General features: G+C 37.8%; 1 protein-coding gene across 7 annotated transcripts in view; it reads right to left on the bottom strand.

The window, feature by feature from the left end:
- Positions 1 to 17,107, bottom strand: part of DOCK4 (dedicator of cytokinesis 4) — a 572,917-nt gene that overhangs the window by 271,174 nt on the left and 284,636 nt on the right. The window contains exon 10 of one of the 7 annotated variants that reach the window (XM_043965823.1): positions 14,983 to 14,986. The exons of the other annotated variants lie outside the window; for them this stretch is intronic. Within the exon in view, the coding sequence (XP_043821758.1) occupies positions 14,983 to 14,986 (4 nt within the window). The remainder of the gene's footprint in view (positions 1 to 14,982; positions 14,987 to 17,107) is intronic. 7 annotated transcript variants of the gene reach the window in all.

The raw sequence follows: 17,107 nt of genomic DNA, 5'->3' as shown, positions 1-17,107 counted from the left end.
AGGTTATACATGTGCAATTAAAGATATATTTTTCTAAAGTGACTTTCTTTGCCAGGGTGTTCCCTTTAACAATTAAATCACAGGTTTACCTCCCATCCCTATGATGATCCCACATCCTTGCCCTCCTTACACTTATCTTCTGGCATAGGGCCTGTTAAGGGGATAGCAGACGAAAACCTAGCTTCAAAGTAAGTGCCAATCTGCCTGTCCCTTTAAAACACTGATAATCAGGGGAAGAATAATCCACCTGACTTTTATTCTAAAATATTGTACCCTGCAAGGGAAGGCAGTTTCTTAGTGCCCTGGGGAACAGAAAGTTAGTCATCTGACTGCCACTTCTCTATGAGTATTCTAATTTCTTCCACCCTGAACTTCTAGCCTATACAAGTAAGCTGAAAACCTAGTAAAATCAAATAAATATGCTCTTCAAATGTGACAGAGAGGGTCTCCTAATTTTCATTTTTAGCTTGGTCCTCCCATGTATAAAGGATCCCATGATCCTTGTTCTGTAAGAATTCAGTACATCCTCCTGATCTATTTCTCATTTAAAATCACCATCCTCTTTAATGATATTACTAGTACCTCTGAAGCCATTAATTTCTATGTGACTGACATCTGCGACCTAAATCAGGCATAAATGGCAAAACCAGGTTAATTCTTCAATGACAAGTATTCTGATTTTCATGCAAATGACTGAACAGAGGCAGAGAGAGAGAAGCAATATTCCCTGTAAAGAGAAGACTGGAAGGAGGGTCACTGTTGGTCACTGATATACAGCTACCCCTAATGAAATCCATGCCAAGTTCGTCTAGACAAAGCAGGAAATGCTCTGTAGAGAGGAGCTGATATTGCCAAGTTCACAGAAGAATCCCTTAACACCCTCTTCATCTATTTATGTTCTCAAATAGAACTGTGTTCTCAACAACATGTCTGACCAGTTTTCTTTCCCCTCCCCCCAACTGAATTATTCTCTTGCTTTTGGGGGAAAAAAGGAACAGAATTTTCTATTAGTCCTCTAAGACACTGCAATAAAATCAGATTCCTGCCAAATATGCTTAACTTTCAAAACAACAACAAATATCCTTAAGTTATGTAAAATATACATGCTGAATGTGTGAGACCACACTACAATAAGTTGTAAATGATGTATGAAATGAGAAATTCTTGCACAGTGCACAGAAAATTAAAAGGCAGTCCCTTTGCTGTCTTAACTCTGCTTTGTGCTATGTAACAAAGACAACTGAATATTGATAATTCCACAGGTCTGGGATGAATGAACAATCCCCCAAATCTCCAGTGCATCTTTTCTCTAAAAAATGATCTTCAGGTGGCTAACTGAATTCAGAAAAAAAGCAGAGATGAAGTATTTATCTAAAAATATTATCTAAAACATTTTGAAATATTTGCTACATTTATATTGCTATATACAATGAAAAATTGTGTGGGCAGGATTGGGGGCAAGGGGAATTGAATTAGACAAATATAAAGTCCTAGGACATACTGACAGACAATACTTTGGAAAGTATTAGAAAAAGGCCTAGCGCAATATAGATTTTCAGTGCAAAGGATCTAACCAATGACTGCCATGTCTTATTTGTTGTTGTTTAATCGTTTCAGACCTGTCCACCTCTTTGTGATCTGTTGTCCCATTTTGGGGTTTTCTTGGCAAAGATACTGCAGTAGTATGCCATTTACTTCTCCAGGTCATTTTGGAGATGAAGAACTGAGGTAAAGAGGGTTAAGTGGTTTGCCTGGGGTCACACAGCCAATAAGAGTCTGAGGTAAGATTCAAACTCAGGAAGATGAGTCTTCCCAATTCCAAGCCCAGTACTCTATCCACTTCACCACCTAGCTGCCCATCATTTCTTATTTAGTATATCGATATACACTGAGAATACAAAGAGAAAAGGAACATAATCCCCGCCCTCAAGGAGCTCACATTTAATCAAGGGAGATCATATGTAGAGACAGGGTGTCCCCAAAGTTTTAATAGTTTAACACTGGACTAAGATTTTTTGGAATATCTGTATATATGTATGTAATTCCAGGATACAAACCACATCCAAGGTTGTGAGAGAATGGGGAAGGAGGCACCATCAGCTGGGAGTTGGGGACGAATGTTAAGGACCATGATGATTCAGTAGCAAAAAACTGGAAACAAGTGATTGTCCATCGGCTGGTGGATAGGTGGATAAATTGGCATATGAATGTGGTGAAATTTTATGACAAAAGGCATGGGAAGATATACATGAACTAATGCAAAGTAGACAGAACCAAAAGCTTGGGATATTCAATAGTGACAATAATGTAAATGAAAACAATACCTAAGGGCAACTCAACTCTGATTAATGGTCATGACCAATCTTTTATGAGGGGCAATGAGGATTAAATGACTTGCCCAGGGTCACACAGCTAGTTAAGTGTTAAGTGTCTGAGACTGGATTTGAACTCAGGTCCTCCTGAATGGATGGCCAGTGCTTTATCCACTTCACCACCTAGCTGCCCCCCATGACCAATCCTGGTTCAGGAAAACAGATGGTGAAACACTCTTCCCTCCTCCCTAGCAAGTTAGAGGATTACATATGAAGATTATGTAAGACATGGTTTGTTGTAATGAAAGAGGGGAGTATATATATTGGGATATGGCTGGGAAATAAAAATAAATGGTATGGATAAAATTTGAGGGGTTTTAAACATATGGGAAACATCAATTTCCTGAGGCCAGCCCAAGAAATATCAGAATGAGCATTAACTCTTTGACTGCCCTAGCCCTAATTAAGCAAGCTGTATCATTAAGGATGTAGAAGGAAAATGTTTTATTCATGACAAAAATGTAGTCTAACCATCAATTAGAACAGGGTATTTTTAAAAAATGGAATGACCTGGGGCAGCTAGGTGGTGCAGTGGATAAAGCACTGGCCTTGGATTCAGGAGTACCTGAGTTCAAATCCAGCCTCAGACACTTGACACTTACTAGCTGTTACTAGCTGTGTGACCTTGGGCAAGCCACTTAACCCCCATTGCCCCCCTCCCAAATGGAATGACCTATGGAATTCATAAATCAATGAAAAAGCATTTATTTATTATGTTTCCAAGAACCTGTAGACTCCTGTGTATTCTTGGTACATACTTGAAAGTCCCATAAGATCATATATTGTAAATTGGAAGAGAACTCCAAGTCCATTTGGTCCAATCTCACAGATGAGAAAACTGAGATCAAGAAATGTTAAATAACTTCCTCCAAGTTGGGTAGAAAGTAAGCATCAGAGGAAAGATTAGTATTCACCAATGAAGCAGGATTAGGGAAAAGATGATGTCTTAGTATAGAACTTCAAAAGGAAATAGATTTGGGGAACTGTAAATTTAATATGGGAATAAATGTTTCAAAAACAAAAGAAAAACCTTTAAAGGTAGAAAAGGGAGAATAAGAGCATCAGAAAATTTGTGGCTAGAAAGTGAATTTTCAGATGTGTTTAATTCTTGATCTATTTTTCCAGCAGCAATGCCTAGCTGCTCTTCTCTAAAATAAAACCAGTGCCAATAGCATAACATGCATGAGCTGCCTTATACTAAGCAATCAATGTGCATGCCACAAGAGAAAAAGAATTCAGTTAACCAGGCTGTTTTCAGTTTCACTGAATTTGAGACAATCACACTATGTATTAAAAACCATGCCCATGTTAGAACGTTCCTGGACTGAACCTTTTAATGGCTTTCCATTGGTGGAACTCAGGTAATATTAAGGGCACTCTCTGATAAACAATAAAATATACCCCTGGATTATTCTTCAGGCAAATTTATGACTTTAATTAATGAAGTCTTAGCATAAAAAAGTAAAGATAGGTAATGAAACTTACAAAGGATGACTTCAGCCAGTGAACCATGTTATTTTTATGTGGCCACATTAGTCAGCTTGAAGTTGTGTTCAGTTGGAGATTAAGTAAGGTGCATCATCACAACAGAGATAAGAATTAATATACCAATTTATTTCCACTCACCCTGAATTAAAGGCCAAACACATTCAAAATTTATAATGCCACAAAATAGAAGCATCAACAACCAGTTTAAACTGAAAATAGAATGGGCAGAAGAAAATTGCTTTTACACACACACACACACACACACACACACACACACACACACACACACAGCCTGAAAACCAGAAGGTACAACTTCAAAAAGATGACTAAAAGCAGGAGAAAGGCTCAGTAATTCACCAGAAGCAAAATCTAGGGAAAATGCAGGTAATTATAATTCCAGAGTACTCAAATTATTATTTATACACAAATATGCCAAGTATATTCAATGAACAAAATGAACCTGATCTCAGTTCAAGGAGACATTTGATGTCAGGTATCAATGAAACTTGGCAAAATGTGACATGTCTGAAAGGAAGCGATGGAATGACTGCCTCTGTTCAAAAGCAAGAGATGAGGTAAATGGGGCACTGGAGTAGCATTTTATTTAATAAAAGACACTCACTTGAGGAAGTCCACAAATTAGAGGAGGAGAATATTTGTGAGATGATCAATGAAGCAAGAAAGAGAAGTGGCATTTGGTTTAGATCTCAGTTAGAAGAAAGAAATGGATGAGGATTCCCAGAATCAGATCACAAAGCTGTCATGAAGACATGATTGTAGTAGTAATGAGGGGCATCCTGAATTATTCATTTGCTACTTATGAAACTAAGCCCGACTCGGCTAGCCCAATAGAGTCTGGAGTAAGGAAGAAAGACCTGAGTTCAAATCTGACCTCAGATACTTATTAGATATGTCACCCTGCACAAGTCACTTAACCCTGTTTGCCCCAGTTTTCTCATCTGTAAAATGAACTAGAGAAGGAAATGGCAAACCGTTCCAGGATTTTTGCCAAGAAAACCCCAAACAGGGTCACAAAAAGTCAGACATGAGTGAAAAAATTAAACAACTCTGAGCAAGTCACTTAACTTCTCTATGCCTCAGTTTCCTCATATGTAAAATAATGGAGTTGAATTTTTTTTATGAGGCAATTGGGGTTAAGTGACTTGCCCAAGGTCACACAGCTAGTAAGCATTACGTGTCTGAGGCCGGATTTGAACTCAGGTCCTCCTGAATCTAGGGCCGGTGCTCTATCCACTGCACCACCTATCTGCCCTGGAGTTGAATTTTAAGAACTCTAATATCCCTTCCAGCATTAAACTTGTGATGAATAATCCAAAAATTAGCTAGATTTTTTTTTTTGTCTAAAAGAAGAGCAGATGCTAAATTCTGGACTTCTCTTAAAATCAAAAGGTGGGACAGGAGATGAATTAATTTTGTTGTTGTTGTTGTTGTTTTTGTTTTTGTTGGGCAATGAGGGTTAAGTGACTTACCCAGGGTCACACAGCTAGTAAGTGTCAAGTGTCTGAGGCTGGATTTGAACTCAGGTCCTCCCAAATCCAGGGCTGATGCTTTATCCACTGCGCCACCTAGCTGCCCATAACTCATTGAGTCTTTTTTTTTTTTTTTTTTTTTTGCTGGGCAATGAGAATTAAGTGACTTGCCCAGGGTCACACAGCTAGTAATTGTTAAGTGTCTGAGGTTGGATTTGAACTCAGGTCCTCCCAAATCCAGGGCTGATGCTTTATCCACTGTGCCACCTAGCTGCCCATTACTCATTGAGTCTTTTTTTTTTTTTTTTTTTTTTTGCTGGGCAATGAGAATTAAGTGACTTGCCCAGGGTCATACAGCTAGTAAGTGTTAAGTGTCTGAGGTTGGATTTGAACTCAGGTACTCCTGAATCCAGGGCCGGTGCTTTATCCACTGCACCACCTAGCTTCCCCCTACTAATTTTGAACAGTAAAGAAGACTGCTGCTGAAACAGAAATGAAAGAAATGGAAGAATCACTTCCCAACTTAGTATTCCCAATGGATATGGAGATAACAATAGCAACTCACATTGTATAACATTTTAAGGGTTATTTACAGAGGAGGAAGTCAGACACAGACATCCACCATAGATTTCAAATTCAGATTAAATCAATCCATAAACCTTTATCTACTACAGAAATAATAGACATGGTTCCATGGCCTAAGATTCCATTTGGGAAGTCAGCTCAAGAAAGGCAGGATACTATCCACAAGCTAGAAAGTTGTGAGGGAAAGTCTTTGTGAACTGTAAAAACATTAAAAACAACAACGTGACTTATCATAACCTCCCTTCCAACCTGGTTCTGGGATCAGGATCATAGATTTAGAATTGAAAGGGAACTTAGAAGACACTGAGTCCTACCCCCTTGTTTTGCATATGAGGAAACTGAGGCTGACAATAGTTAAGTGACTTGCCTAAGGTATGTGAGGCTGGAACTGAACCCAAGCCTTTTCAAATGTAAGCCTTGCCCTTTATCCATTATACCGGAAACCTTTGTAGCAATTCTATAGCTAAGCTACAGAATATATAATTATATACTATATAATATACCCATATAATATATATTATATATATATATTTACATGCACAATATATGCATACATTAAATAGGGGTTTGTGTGTGTGTGTGTGTGTGTGCGTGCGTGCTCACGCACACATGTGCACACACACACTCATTGAAGGCAGGGACTGTCTTTTGTCTTTTTTAATCCCTAGCACTTTACACAGTGCCTGACACATAGTAGGTACTTAACAGATGTTTACTGATTAACTGTTATATCTACCCATATCCATATTTATATCTATATATCTGGGACAAACACAGGCAAAAAAAGTGCCACAGAATAAAGAGATGGTGATACTGATTGATGAAATATAAAAAGAGTCCAAAGTGGCTCAAAATGATAAGATTCAACTTATGAACCAGATTCAGGGAAGTAGCTCACTGGGGTCTCCATTTACAACTTTATTTCTCTTGACTCCAAAAAATCAATTTTAAGCTGATCTACTTTGGTAAATATATTGCTAATTAAAATACTTCCCAGAGATGAATAATTAAAAAAAAAGACCCCCCAGGCTCCATTCCTCTCCCCCCCCAACCAAGTTCTCCCTGAACAAAATCTATTATTGCCAAGAGAATTTATGTTATCAGTATACCTGTGCAATTGGACCTTCAGCCAACCTTGAGGTCAAGCTGCTTCATAATCAATTGAAGAAATTACATTTTAAAAGAAGACCAGGCAAGATTTTTGCTGACGGTAAGATATCTCAGAAAATATCTTAATCCTAAAATTGTAATAAATTGTAACAGGCATCCACCACAAATCCCAAAGGTCCTAAGTTTAGAGATTATCTTCAGGAAGCCTCAATACTCATTTCTGAGCATTATTAAGAGCTTAAGCCTAGTGAAGAACTCAGAGACAGAGAGTGTAGCACAAGGTTACCTCAGGTAATTTTGCAGATGAACTCTGCCATGACTGACCTGAAGATTTTAGTGTGGAAAAAGATGGATCCCTGGTTCTGCTAGAGGAGGGAGAACTCCAGCTGTTTTTCAGGTGGGAGAAGGGATAGGAACAGGGGTGAAAAAAAAAGACTCTAATGGGTGACAAAGCAGTCAATCAGAAAATTATAGAACTATCATAGTGCATGAAGGAGCTGAGAGAATATGGGATCACCATTGGCATTATCAATAATGATGAGAATTTATTAAGCAGCTCTTATTTACCAGGCATTGTTAAATGTGGGGAATACAATAGAAGGCAAATACATGGTCTATACCTTCAGATTTTAATGAGGGAGACAACACACAAACTACTATGAAAATGTGGAATATGAATAATTAGAAAGTAATTCTAGAGAAAAGGCACTGGAAGGTCAGGGGTTGGCAGGAAAGACCTCTTGAAAAAGGTAAGATTTAAGCTGAGTCTTAAAGGAAACCAGGGAATAGCTGATAACAACAATGATGATGAAGATGGTGACACAAGCATTTATATAGATCTTTAAGGGATGCAAAACTCTTTACAAATATTATCTTTTTTCCCCCTGAGAACAGTGGGAGGTGGGTTCCTTTATTATCCCTCTTTTATGGGTGAAAAAACTAAAGCAGATAGAGGTTAAGTGACTTGTCCAGGATCACAACAGCTAGTAAGTGTCCTGGGTCATATTTGAACTCAAATCTATTCATCTCCAGGTCCAGCAATCTATCCACTGCAACATGTCAACAGAAAGGAATATCAGAGGAAATTTAGCATAACCCATTCATTTTGCAGATGAAGAAATTAAATTCAAGGATGGTCGTGACTTTCCCAAGATCATACAAATAAATACAATAGGCACAGAATAAATGCCTGTTCCCCTCACTTGCTTTCATATTAAATCTATTTTCCCCCATTCCTTCCTTCTTCTGCCTCTCACTGAGACCCCACTACCTCCTGATGACACAGCCTCCCTTACCACCACTGGTCACACTTTCACCTGACTCACTGGTTGAAGCGAAGATGGAACATTTCATGCTCTCCATTACCACTTCCACATACACCCTCTACCACCATCATTTAGGGACTTCTCTTCATTCAAATTTGACTCTGTCCATATCTATTGCCTGATCAGAATTTCAGTAGCTCTACTCTAATGAGCTGCAAGTTACTTTCTTTCTTTCCACATTCAGGTCAGTACCTGGGTCAAGGTCTATTTCTCCTCCCTAACTCCTGAGGACTTGAACATACATAGAAATACTTTGTCAAACACTTTAACATCCCAGGACCTCAATTTATTCACTTCTTGTGACCTACTCCCCCACTCCAGCTAAATACAGAAATAGTCACATCCTTTCTTGCCTGCCATCTCTCACAAATGCACCACCTCATTTTGTTCATGAACTCTGAAATTCCGTTATGTGATCACAATCTGTTGTCTTTCTACTTCTCCTTTGACCTTGCAACTCCAAATACTATTTTTCATCCTAACTGTCAATTCCAATCCTTCAACCTTTCAGCTCTTTCCAAAGACATCACTTCTGCAGTTTACTCTCTCTTCCCTTCCTTATCTCTATCCCTTGATACGCCAGTTCAATTCTACATTGTTCTTTTCTAGAAAGTCCCTTCCCAAGCTTCAGCCTTGAACACACTCACTATTTACTGCCTTCACTTCTACTTATATACTGCTAGAATAAACTGGACAAAACTGAGAAACCATGCTGAATGAAATTACTATTAATTTGTTTTACATAATCTCACCTGGGCATTCACTCCGGCAAGGCAATGATTTTACATCTCTCTAAATGACTCTATCTTGTTCACCACAGTAGCTTTTCCAGGCCTCTTCATTCATCTCTCCTCAAATCTTCCTTAGTTGCCCCTCACCACACCTTTAGCACCTTGTCAGTTGAGAACCTTGCCATTCTCCTTGAGTTCCCTCTCCTCCCCTATTCCTCATCTCACACCACTCAGATATATTTTGCACCTCTCATCCTTCACCCCTATCTTGCATGAGAAAGTGGCCCACCTCCTTACCAAGACAAATCCTTCTATATGCACAAGTGACTCCATTCCATTTTCTCTAGCAGATTGTCTCCTCTATAACCTCCACTGTGTTACTCCTTTTTCTAATAGTCTACTGCAAGCTTCGCTATTATCTATAAAGGTGCCCATGACTTCCATATCTTCAAAAAACCATCACTTGATTCATTGATCCCCACTGGTTACCAACCCATATCTCTCCTCTCTTTTATGGCTAAACTCCTTGTAGAGGCCATCAATGACCAATACTTCTATTGCCTTTCCTCTCACTCTCTTTACAACCTGGCCTCCAATTTAATTATTCAATCAAAACTGGTCTCTCCAAGGTTACCAATGGTTTCTTAATCACCAGATCTAACAGCCTTTTCTCAATTCTCATTGTTCTTGACCTTTCTGTAGCCTTTGACACTGTTGATCACCCTCTTCTCCTTGAAACTCCTTTCAAGGTGTCTGACACTACTGTATCCCCCTTTGCCTCCTGCCTCTCTGTTCCTTCCCAATCTCATTTTCCCCTTGATTGCACTCCTGGAGACTGAACCACATCAAGATCTTGACCCCAGGAACCTCATCATACTGTGAAACTACACTAGCTTTGGCACTGATACCTCATCAGTAATCTTGGTATATAGTTTTGTTCTTTGATTAGGAGGCTGGGAGGGTTGAACAAAGCACTCCTCCAAAAGACTCCAATTAAGGAGGAATCCCAGGCAAGCTACTTCTTCATTTACCATCTGGCTCTTCTTTGGGCTAGACTCCATTATGATCATGCACCCCTCCACAAAGTATTCAGGTACCTCTCCCCAGAAAAGAGAAAGGAGGGAAAAAAAGGGGGGAAAAGGGAGCTTTTTTACTCCCTTTTTTGTGTTGTCTTCTGCCATTAGATTGTGAGCTTCTTGAGGGCAAAGACTGTCTTTTTTGTTTTGTTTGTTGTTTTATCCTCCAGTGCTTACCAGAGTTCCTGGCGCATTGTAGATGCTTGATAAGTGTTTATTGACTGACTGACAGATCATTATTCAGGTCATATCTGTTAACTGTGGGTGCCCCTCCCCCCATTCTACTATTGCCGGGGCCCTCTTCTCTTCTACCTCTATACCATTTTGCTTGGGTGATCCCATCAGCTCCCATACATTCAATTATTTTCTCTATGAAGATGATTCTCAGATCTACTTATCCAATTCTAACCTCTCTATCAACTTCCAATCTCATATCTCCAACAGCTTTTTTCTATTACATCCTATTAAAAATCTTGAGCTTTAAGTTCCATAAACATCTTAAAATCAACATATCTGAAACAACTTGTTATCCTTCCCCCCAACCCCATCCTTTCTTCCAAATCTCCCAATTACTATCCAGGGTACCACTATCTTCTCAGTTACTCAGGCTTGCCATTTAGGTATTATCCTCAACTCCCCATTCTCTTTCACGCCCCCATATCCAAACATTTGTTAAGTTTTATAATTTCTACCTTAATAATATCTCTCCTATAAGCTCCCTTCTCTCCTCTGAAACTACCACCACTCTGATGCCTGCATCACCTCACACCTGGACTATCGAAATAAACTGCTGATTAGCATCCCAGCCATGGGTCTCTTCCTAATCCAGTTAATCCTCTACAAAGCTATCCAAGCCATCTTTCTAAAGTACAAATCTGATCATCTCACCCCTTTAATAAACTCTAGACGCTCCCTATCACATCCAATCCTAAATATGGAATTATCTATTTTGCTTTCTAAGTCCTTCACCATAGAACCCCTTTCTACCTTCCCAATCTTCTTACACCTTACTCCTCTCTCCTCCAACATATTCTGTGATCCAGTGACTCTGGCCTCCTTGCTGTATCCCACATAAGGCATTGCACTTCCCCAAACTAGCTGTCCCCTATGCCTGGAAGCCTGTCCCACCTCAGCTCTTCCTGCTTTCTCTGGTCTCCTTTAAGTTCCAGGTAAAAACTGCCTTCTACAAGCAGCTTTTCATGCTCCCCTTTAATGCTAGTGCCATCCCTCAGTTGGTTATCTAATTTACCCATTTCTATTTTGTACACAGTTGTTTGCATGCTGTCTCCCCCATAAGACTGTGAACTCTTGAGAGCAGGGACTGTTTTTTGCCTTTCTTTGTATCTCCAGCACTTGGCACCATACCTGGTACATAGTGGTCACTTACTGAATGTTTATTAACTTACTGTTGACTGACTTGGCTTAACAGATAATAAATAGGCAAGATTTGAACACAGCTCTTACTGAAATCCAGAGACAGAGAGAGTGAAAGACAGAGAGAGTACTCCATCCATTCTATAATGCTGCGTTCTCTAATATTTTCTCTTGAACTTGGATTCAAAAAATAAACTTTGTTCATGCAAGTTAGGGGAAATCTGGATTAATAGTAGTTGCCAGTAAAAAGACTTTAGGTTCTAATTGACTGTAAGGTCCAACTGAGTTACCCATAAGAAATGATTTCACCAAAACACAAAATAAAACAAAAACTAATTCAATATACAAGTAAAAGAAATAAACACAACAAGACTCTCTTTAAATCCAAACTGGAGGCTGTACAATTATAATGATAAACAAGTTTGGTTCCAAAGAGATATAAGAATCTCCCCATCTCTTTCTTTGTAAAGGAGGGTGGTAGCATTAAGAAGATGGAAAATAGTATATACTGTCAGACTTAATTGACCTATTTGTTCCTAACTCATTCCCATGCCAAATCATCTCAGTTAAGATGTCTACTAATACGATTACTATCTTCTACATAGGAAGAAATTAAGATTCATTTAACTGTAATAGAATTTGACCTATTCTAATTGGCCTTGTCCTATGACTTAATGTCTCCAAAAAATGGAGTTTTACAAGTATTTGGGAATTGTTTTTTTAAAAAATATGAAACTGCCAACTAATATTTCCTGATTATCTACTCTGTGCAAGGCATCAAGTAAAATTTAAAGGAATACAAAATGTGGTCCCTGTCCTCAAGAAAATTTCAGTTTAGATAAGACATACAAGTGAAAACTAAAGCAATGCCATAAATCTTGAATAGTTCAAGATAGTATGAAAAGACATGTCTCATGGTTAGCTACCCAAGGAATTATATGGGCATTAGAAGAGTTTAATATATTCTTATTTCATTAGATGTTTCTCAATTACATATACATTTTTTGACATTTTTTTTTTACAATTTTGAGTTCCAAATTTTCTCCCTACCTCCCTACCCTAGCCCTTCTTTGAGAAGGCAAACATTTTATATAGATTATACATGTGAAGTCATACAAAACATATTTCCACATTTGTCATGTTGCAAACATTAGCACACATAAAAAAGACCAAGAAAAATAGAAGTAAAATAAATATGCATCAATTTTCATTAAGACTCTATCAGTAGGGGCAGCTAGGCGGTACAGCAGATAAGGCACTGGCCCTGGATTCAGGAGGACCTGAGTTCAAATCCGGCCTCTGACACTTCACATTTACTGGCTGTGTGACCCTGGGCAAGTCACTTGACCCTCATTGCCCCACAAAAATAAATTAAAAAAAAGACTCTATCAGTTCTTTTTCTGGAGGTGAATAGCATTTTTTCATCATAAGTCCTTTGGAATTGTCTTATATCATTGTATTTATCAGAGTAGCAAACTCATTCACAGTTCATCATTGCACTTCTTCCTCCCACTCCTCCTCTTCTCCTCCTCTTCCATCTCCTCCTCCTTTTCATCCTCATTATCCACAGAGTCATAAATTTAGAGCTGGAAACAATTTTAAAGGCTACTGAGTCGACCTCTTCATTTTACACATGAGGAAACTGAGATGCAAAGAGGTTTAGTGATTTGCCCAAGTATACACAACTAGTAAGTGTGGGGAGTAGAATATGATCCCAGGTGCCATTCAACTGTATATAAGAATCCTTGAAGTCAAATGCTGAGTCAGAAACCACATATTCACATTATCTTTGTCCTATTGTATTTTTATTTTATTAAATATTGCCTGATTACATTTGAGCCTGGTTTCAAATGCACTGGGGAATGCTGTGGATGAAATGCAGCCCATGGAGGCATGTTTGATACATCTGTTCTATATCACTCTGCCTTTATATTCACTGAAATGTGATTTGGCCTACAATTTGAATAATAACAAATGATAATAAGCAAGGATTAAGAAAGCTATGATGAATTACCTTAATTTCCATAATTAAAGAATTTATTGCTTTTTCAACACTTAGCATTTCAATTCAATTCAACTAAAATTCAGCTAACATTTATTTAAGCATCTACTACATTAAAAGCACTGTGCTGGGAGAGCTACTGAATTTTAATAAGACATGATGTATGCTTTACAAAGCTTAGCATCTAGCAGGGGAATAAAAGACATACATAAATATAATATGTTTACATCAATATAATACAAAATAACATTTGCTAAATACATGAGAGCTTCAAAGGAAGTGTTATGTGAGGTACAGGGCAGGGGAGATCATTATTAATGGGGGAACTGTTGAAGCTTTCATGAAAGAAATAACATTTGAAGTTGACTTTAAAGGGTTTTTGGATTTAAACAAAGATTTAAAGAATTTCACACATAAGGATCACCATGAGAAAAGGCTCAGAGAAAAAAAGCACATGCATGTATAGAAGTATAATGTTTGGCATTGGGGCTTAAATGGACAAAGGATTAAGAAACTTTGTTGGTGAAATAACAAGCAGGATACTTTCAGAAAAACCTAAGAAGACATACAAACTGATGCAAAGTGAAGTGAGCAGAAACAGGAGAACAGCATAACAGTAACAGCAATATTATACAAAGATCAATTGCAAATGATAGCTATTCTCAACAAAATAATGATTCAGGACAATTCCAAAAGGCTTATGATGAAAAATGCTATCTACCTCCAGAGCCAGAACTGATGAAGTGTGATTATAGATTAAAGCATACTTTTAAAAAAACTTTCTTCCCCTTTTTTGGCCTACATTTTCTTTTGCAACATGGCTAATACGGAAAAAATTTTAATGACTGCACATGTATAATCTATATCAAGCTGCTTGCCTTCTCAAGGAAGGGAGCTAAATAATTTGGAACTCAAACTTTTTTGAAAATATTAAAAATAATTTTAAAAAATAAAATTAAGAAAAGAAACATCCACAAAATTAAATAAACCATTTAGTTGAGAATTTAAAAAAATACTTTCTTGGCAAAGATAGATTTTTGGTGGGGAGTCAGACACTGGGAAGTGGGAGGAAAGAGGCTAAAGGTCATTTCTTGAAAGGATTCATCTGTATACAAATGGTTTGTAATTAGCAAAAAGAGAGAAAAGAAAAGAAAAAGTAAAATCAGGTCAGGGACCAGACCTATCATTTCATAGACATAGGTTGGTAAACTTCCTCTACCAATGTAGCTCACACCATTTCTACAACTTATAGTCTTAGAGAATTGCCTAGAGCTCTGGGAAAAGTTAAGAAATGCAGGCAGCTCAATGATACCATCATGCATCTCTCTCTCTCTCTCTCTCTCTCTCTCTCTCTCTCTCTCTCTCTCTCTCTCTCTCTCTTAAATGCATCTCTTTTAGTAATAAAACTTAACCAGATTGGATTGCATACCTCACTAGCTTACTAACTTTGGCAGAGATGGAAAGTAGATTGAACCTCTTGAATTTCGGAGATCATAGATCTAGAGTTGTGAGGGATCTCAGGGGATGATCTCTAAACCTTAGATGATCTCTGGAGTACCTTCTTATGCTATGATTCAATGAATGTGCTTCAGAGGTCAATCAATTTCAATTAGTATAGCATATTCATATTAAATAGAAGTGTTTATTTGGAGAGTAATAATAAAAGTAGCAATTTCTTAAGAAAAAAAAACAAAACCCAGACCTTGTTCAAAGAAAATTAGGCAACCCTTTATGATTGGTGTCTATTTTTTATCCAATAAGAAGAAAATGTATTACCCCTGGAGATAAGCCAAAAAAAAACAACAACTTGCTTTTTAGCAAGTTTTATTGCATATGAATTAAAATGAAAGGTGTCCAAAGTGACTATTATTATATATTACAAAATCAAAATCAATTAGCTCAGTGAGAAGTACCAGTAAAAATGAAAATGGTTAAGGAATTGCAAAGAATAATTTAAGAAACACAATATTTATTAGTTACAGATAATCTGATTTGCAATTCCATCCTTTCTATGGGACTGGAAAGGTAAGGAGCCTATCCTACAAATGTCCATGCCCTAATGTGCTATTGCAACTCCTAAACCTGGTACCAAGGTGATGCTAGATCCCTGAAGTTTATTCCAGCAGAGCAAAAGTTCCAGAAGGTTATTAAGCTGAAGAGAGGGATGCCTGTTGTCCAAGATTCATCCCAGCTATGTTCAGAGAAATTTTGGACCATAAAATTCACTAATAGGTAATAAATTTTATTCATCCACAATATGAAGATTGACGAATCTAGGGGTGGAGAGAGTCATTTGAATCAATGAAAGGAGACCTCACACTGAGGAAATCAAGAGTCCTTGAAATGTTGAAGTTAACCATGATGGTCATTTTTTTGTCATAGGCTTATAAACTGACTCCTCCCCACCCCCACCCCTTCCTTTTATTGACTTCAGTCAATTTGCTATTCATTAGAGTCTCTATTAATTGGTGGATAAGATAAAGACAAAGAAATTGAGTTTTCCCAGTTAAACTTTGATAACAAGCCTGGCAAAAGTTTTCCTTTTGGGAAAAGATTAAAATTATTGGTTAAAAAGAGGTTTGGGATCTGTGTATTACCACTATTCCCAAACATGTATTAAATAACTAATGTATGCAAGTCGTGATATAGGGCATTACAAAGATATCTCTGACAAAAATCTTGCTCTCCAGGAGTTTAAAATCTAATGAAGAGGAAAAACAAATTCAGAAAAATTATGAAACATAGGAGAGTGAGATAATTAATATTTACATAATCTTTTAAAAACATAGACTCAGGTAAAATGCTAGAGAAAGCTCAGTAGAGAATACTTTCACCTGGGGAGGGACAGAAACTGTATGTGTGTATATGTGTGTGTGTGTGTGTATATGTGTGTGTGTGTGTGTGTGTGTGTGTGTGTGTGTGTGTGTGTGTGTGTGTGTGAGAGAGAGAGAGAGAGAGAGAGAGAGAGAGAGAGAGAGAGAGAGAGAGATGGCTTCCTAAAGAAGATGATACAAGAACTTTTTCTCATTAAATTTTATTTCCAGTTTTAAATGCTCTCTTTCCCTCCTTCCCTTTTCCCACCCATAGAACAGTTTTTAAGCTAAAACAAATTTCCTGAACAGAAACAGGGTCTGGGATTGATAAGGGAGGGAACATTCTATGAAGAAAGGTGACGTACAGGAAGTCATTGGTAGCAGGGAAATTGAAAAGTTAGGAGATGTGGAATCAGGCTAAACCTTACCATTAGGAAACTATCTAGGCAATATTATTTTAGACATGAACCCCCTGCTAATCCAGCCCCTCCATTTCTTCCACTGATAGCCGAAGGCCAAAAATCTTTAGGTTTTATCCCCTACTGAAATGTAAAACTTTCTGGGAAAGATTATACATTATTGTTGTTCAGTCATTTCTGACTCTCTGTGACCCCATTTGGGATTTTCTTGCCAGAAACTGGAGTGGTTTGTCATTTCCTCCTCCAGATAATTTTACAGATGAGGAAACTGAGGCAAACAGGGTTAAGTGACTTGCCCAGGGTCACACAGATAGTATCTGAA

Source organism: Dromiciops gliroides, chromosome 5 (assembly GCF_019393635.1).
Source record: "Dromiciops gliroides isolate mDroGli1 chromosome 5, mDroGli1.pri, whole genome shotgun sequence".
NCBI classification, from domain to species: Eukaryota; Metazoa; Chordata; class Mammalia; order Microbiotheria; family Microbiotheriidae; genus Dromiciops; species Dromiciops gliroides.
Note: the sequence above shows the minus strand (reverse complement) of the source record. Positions and strands in the feature narration are given on the sequence as shown.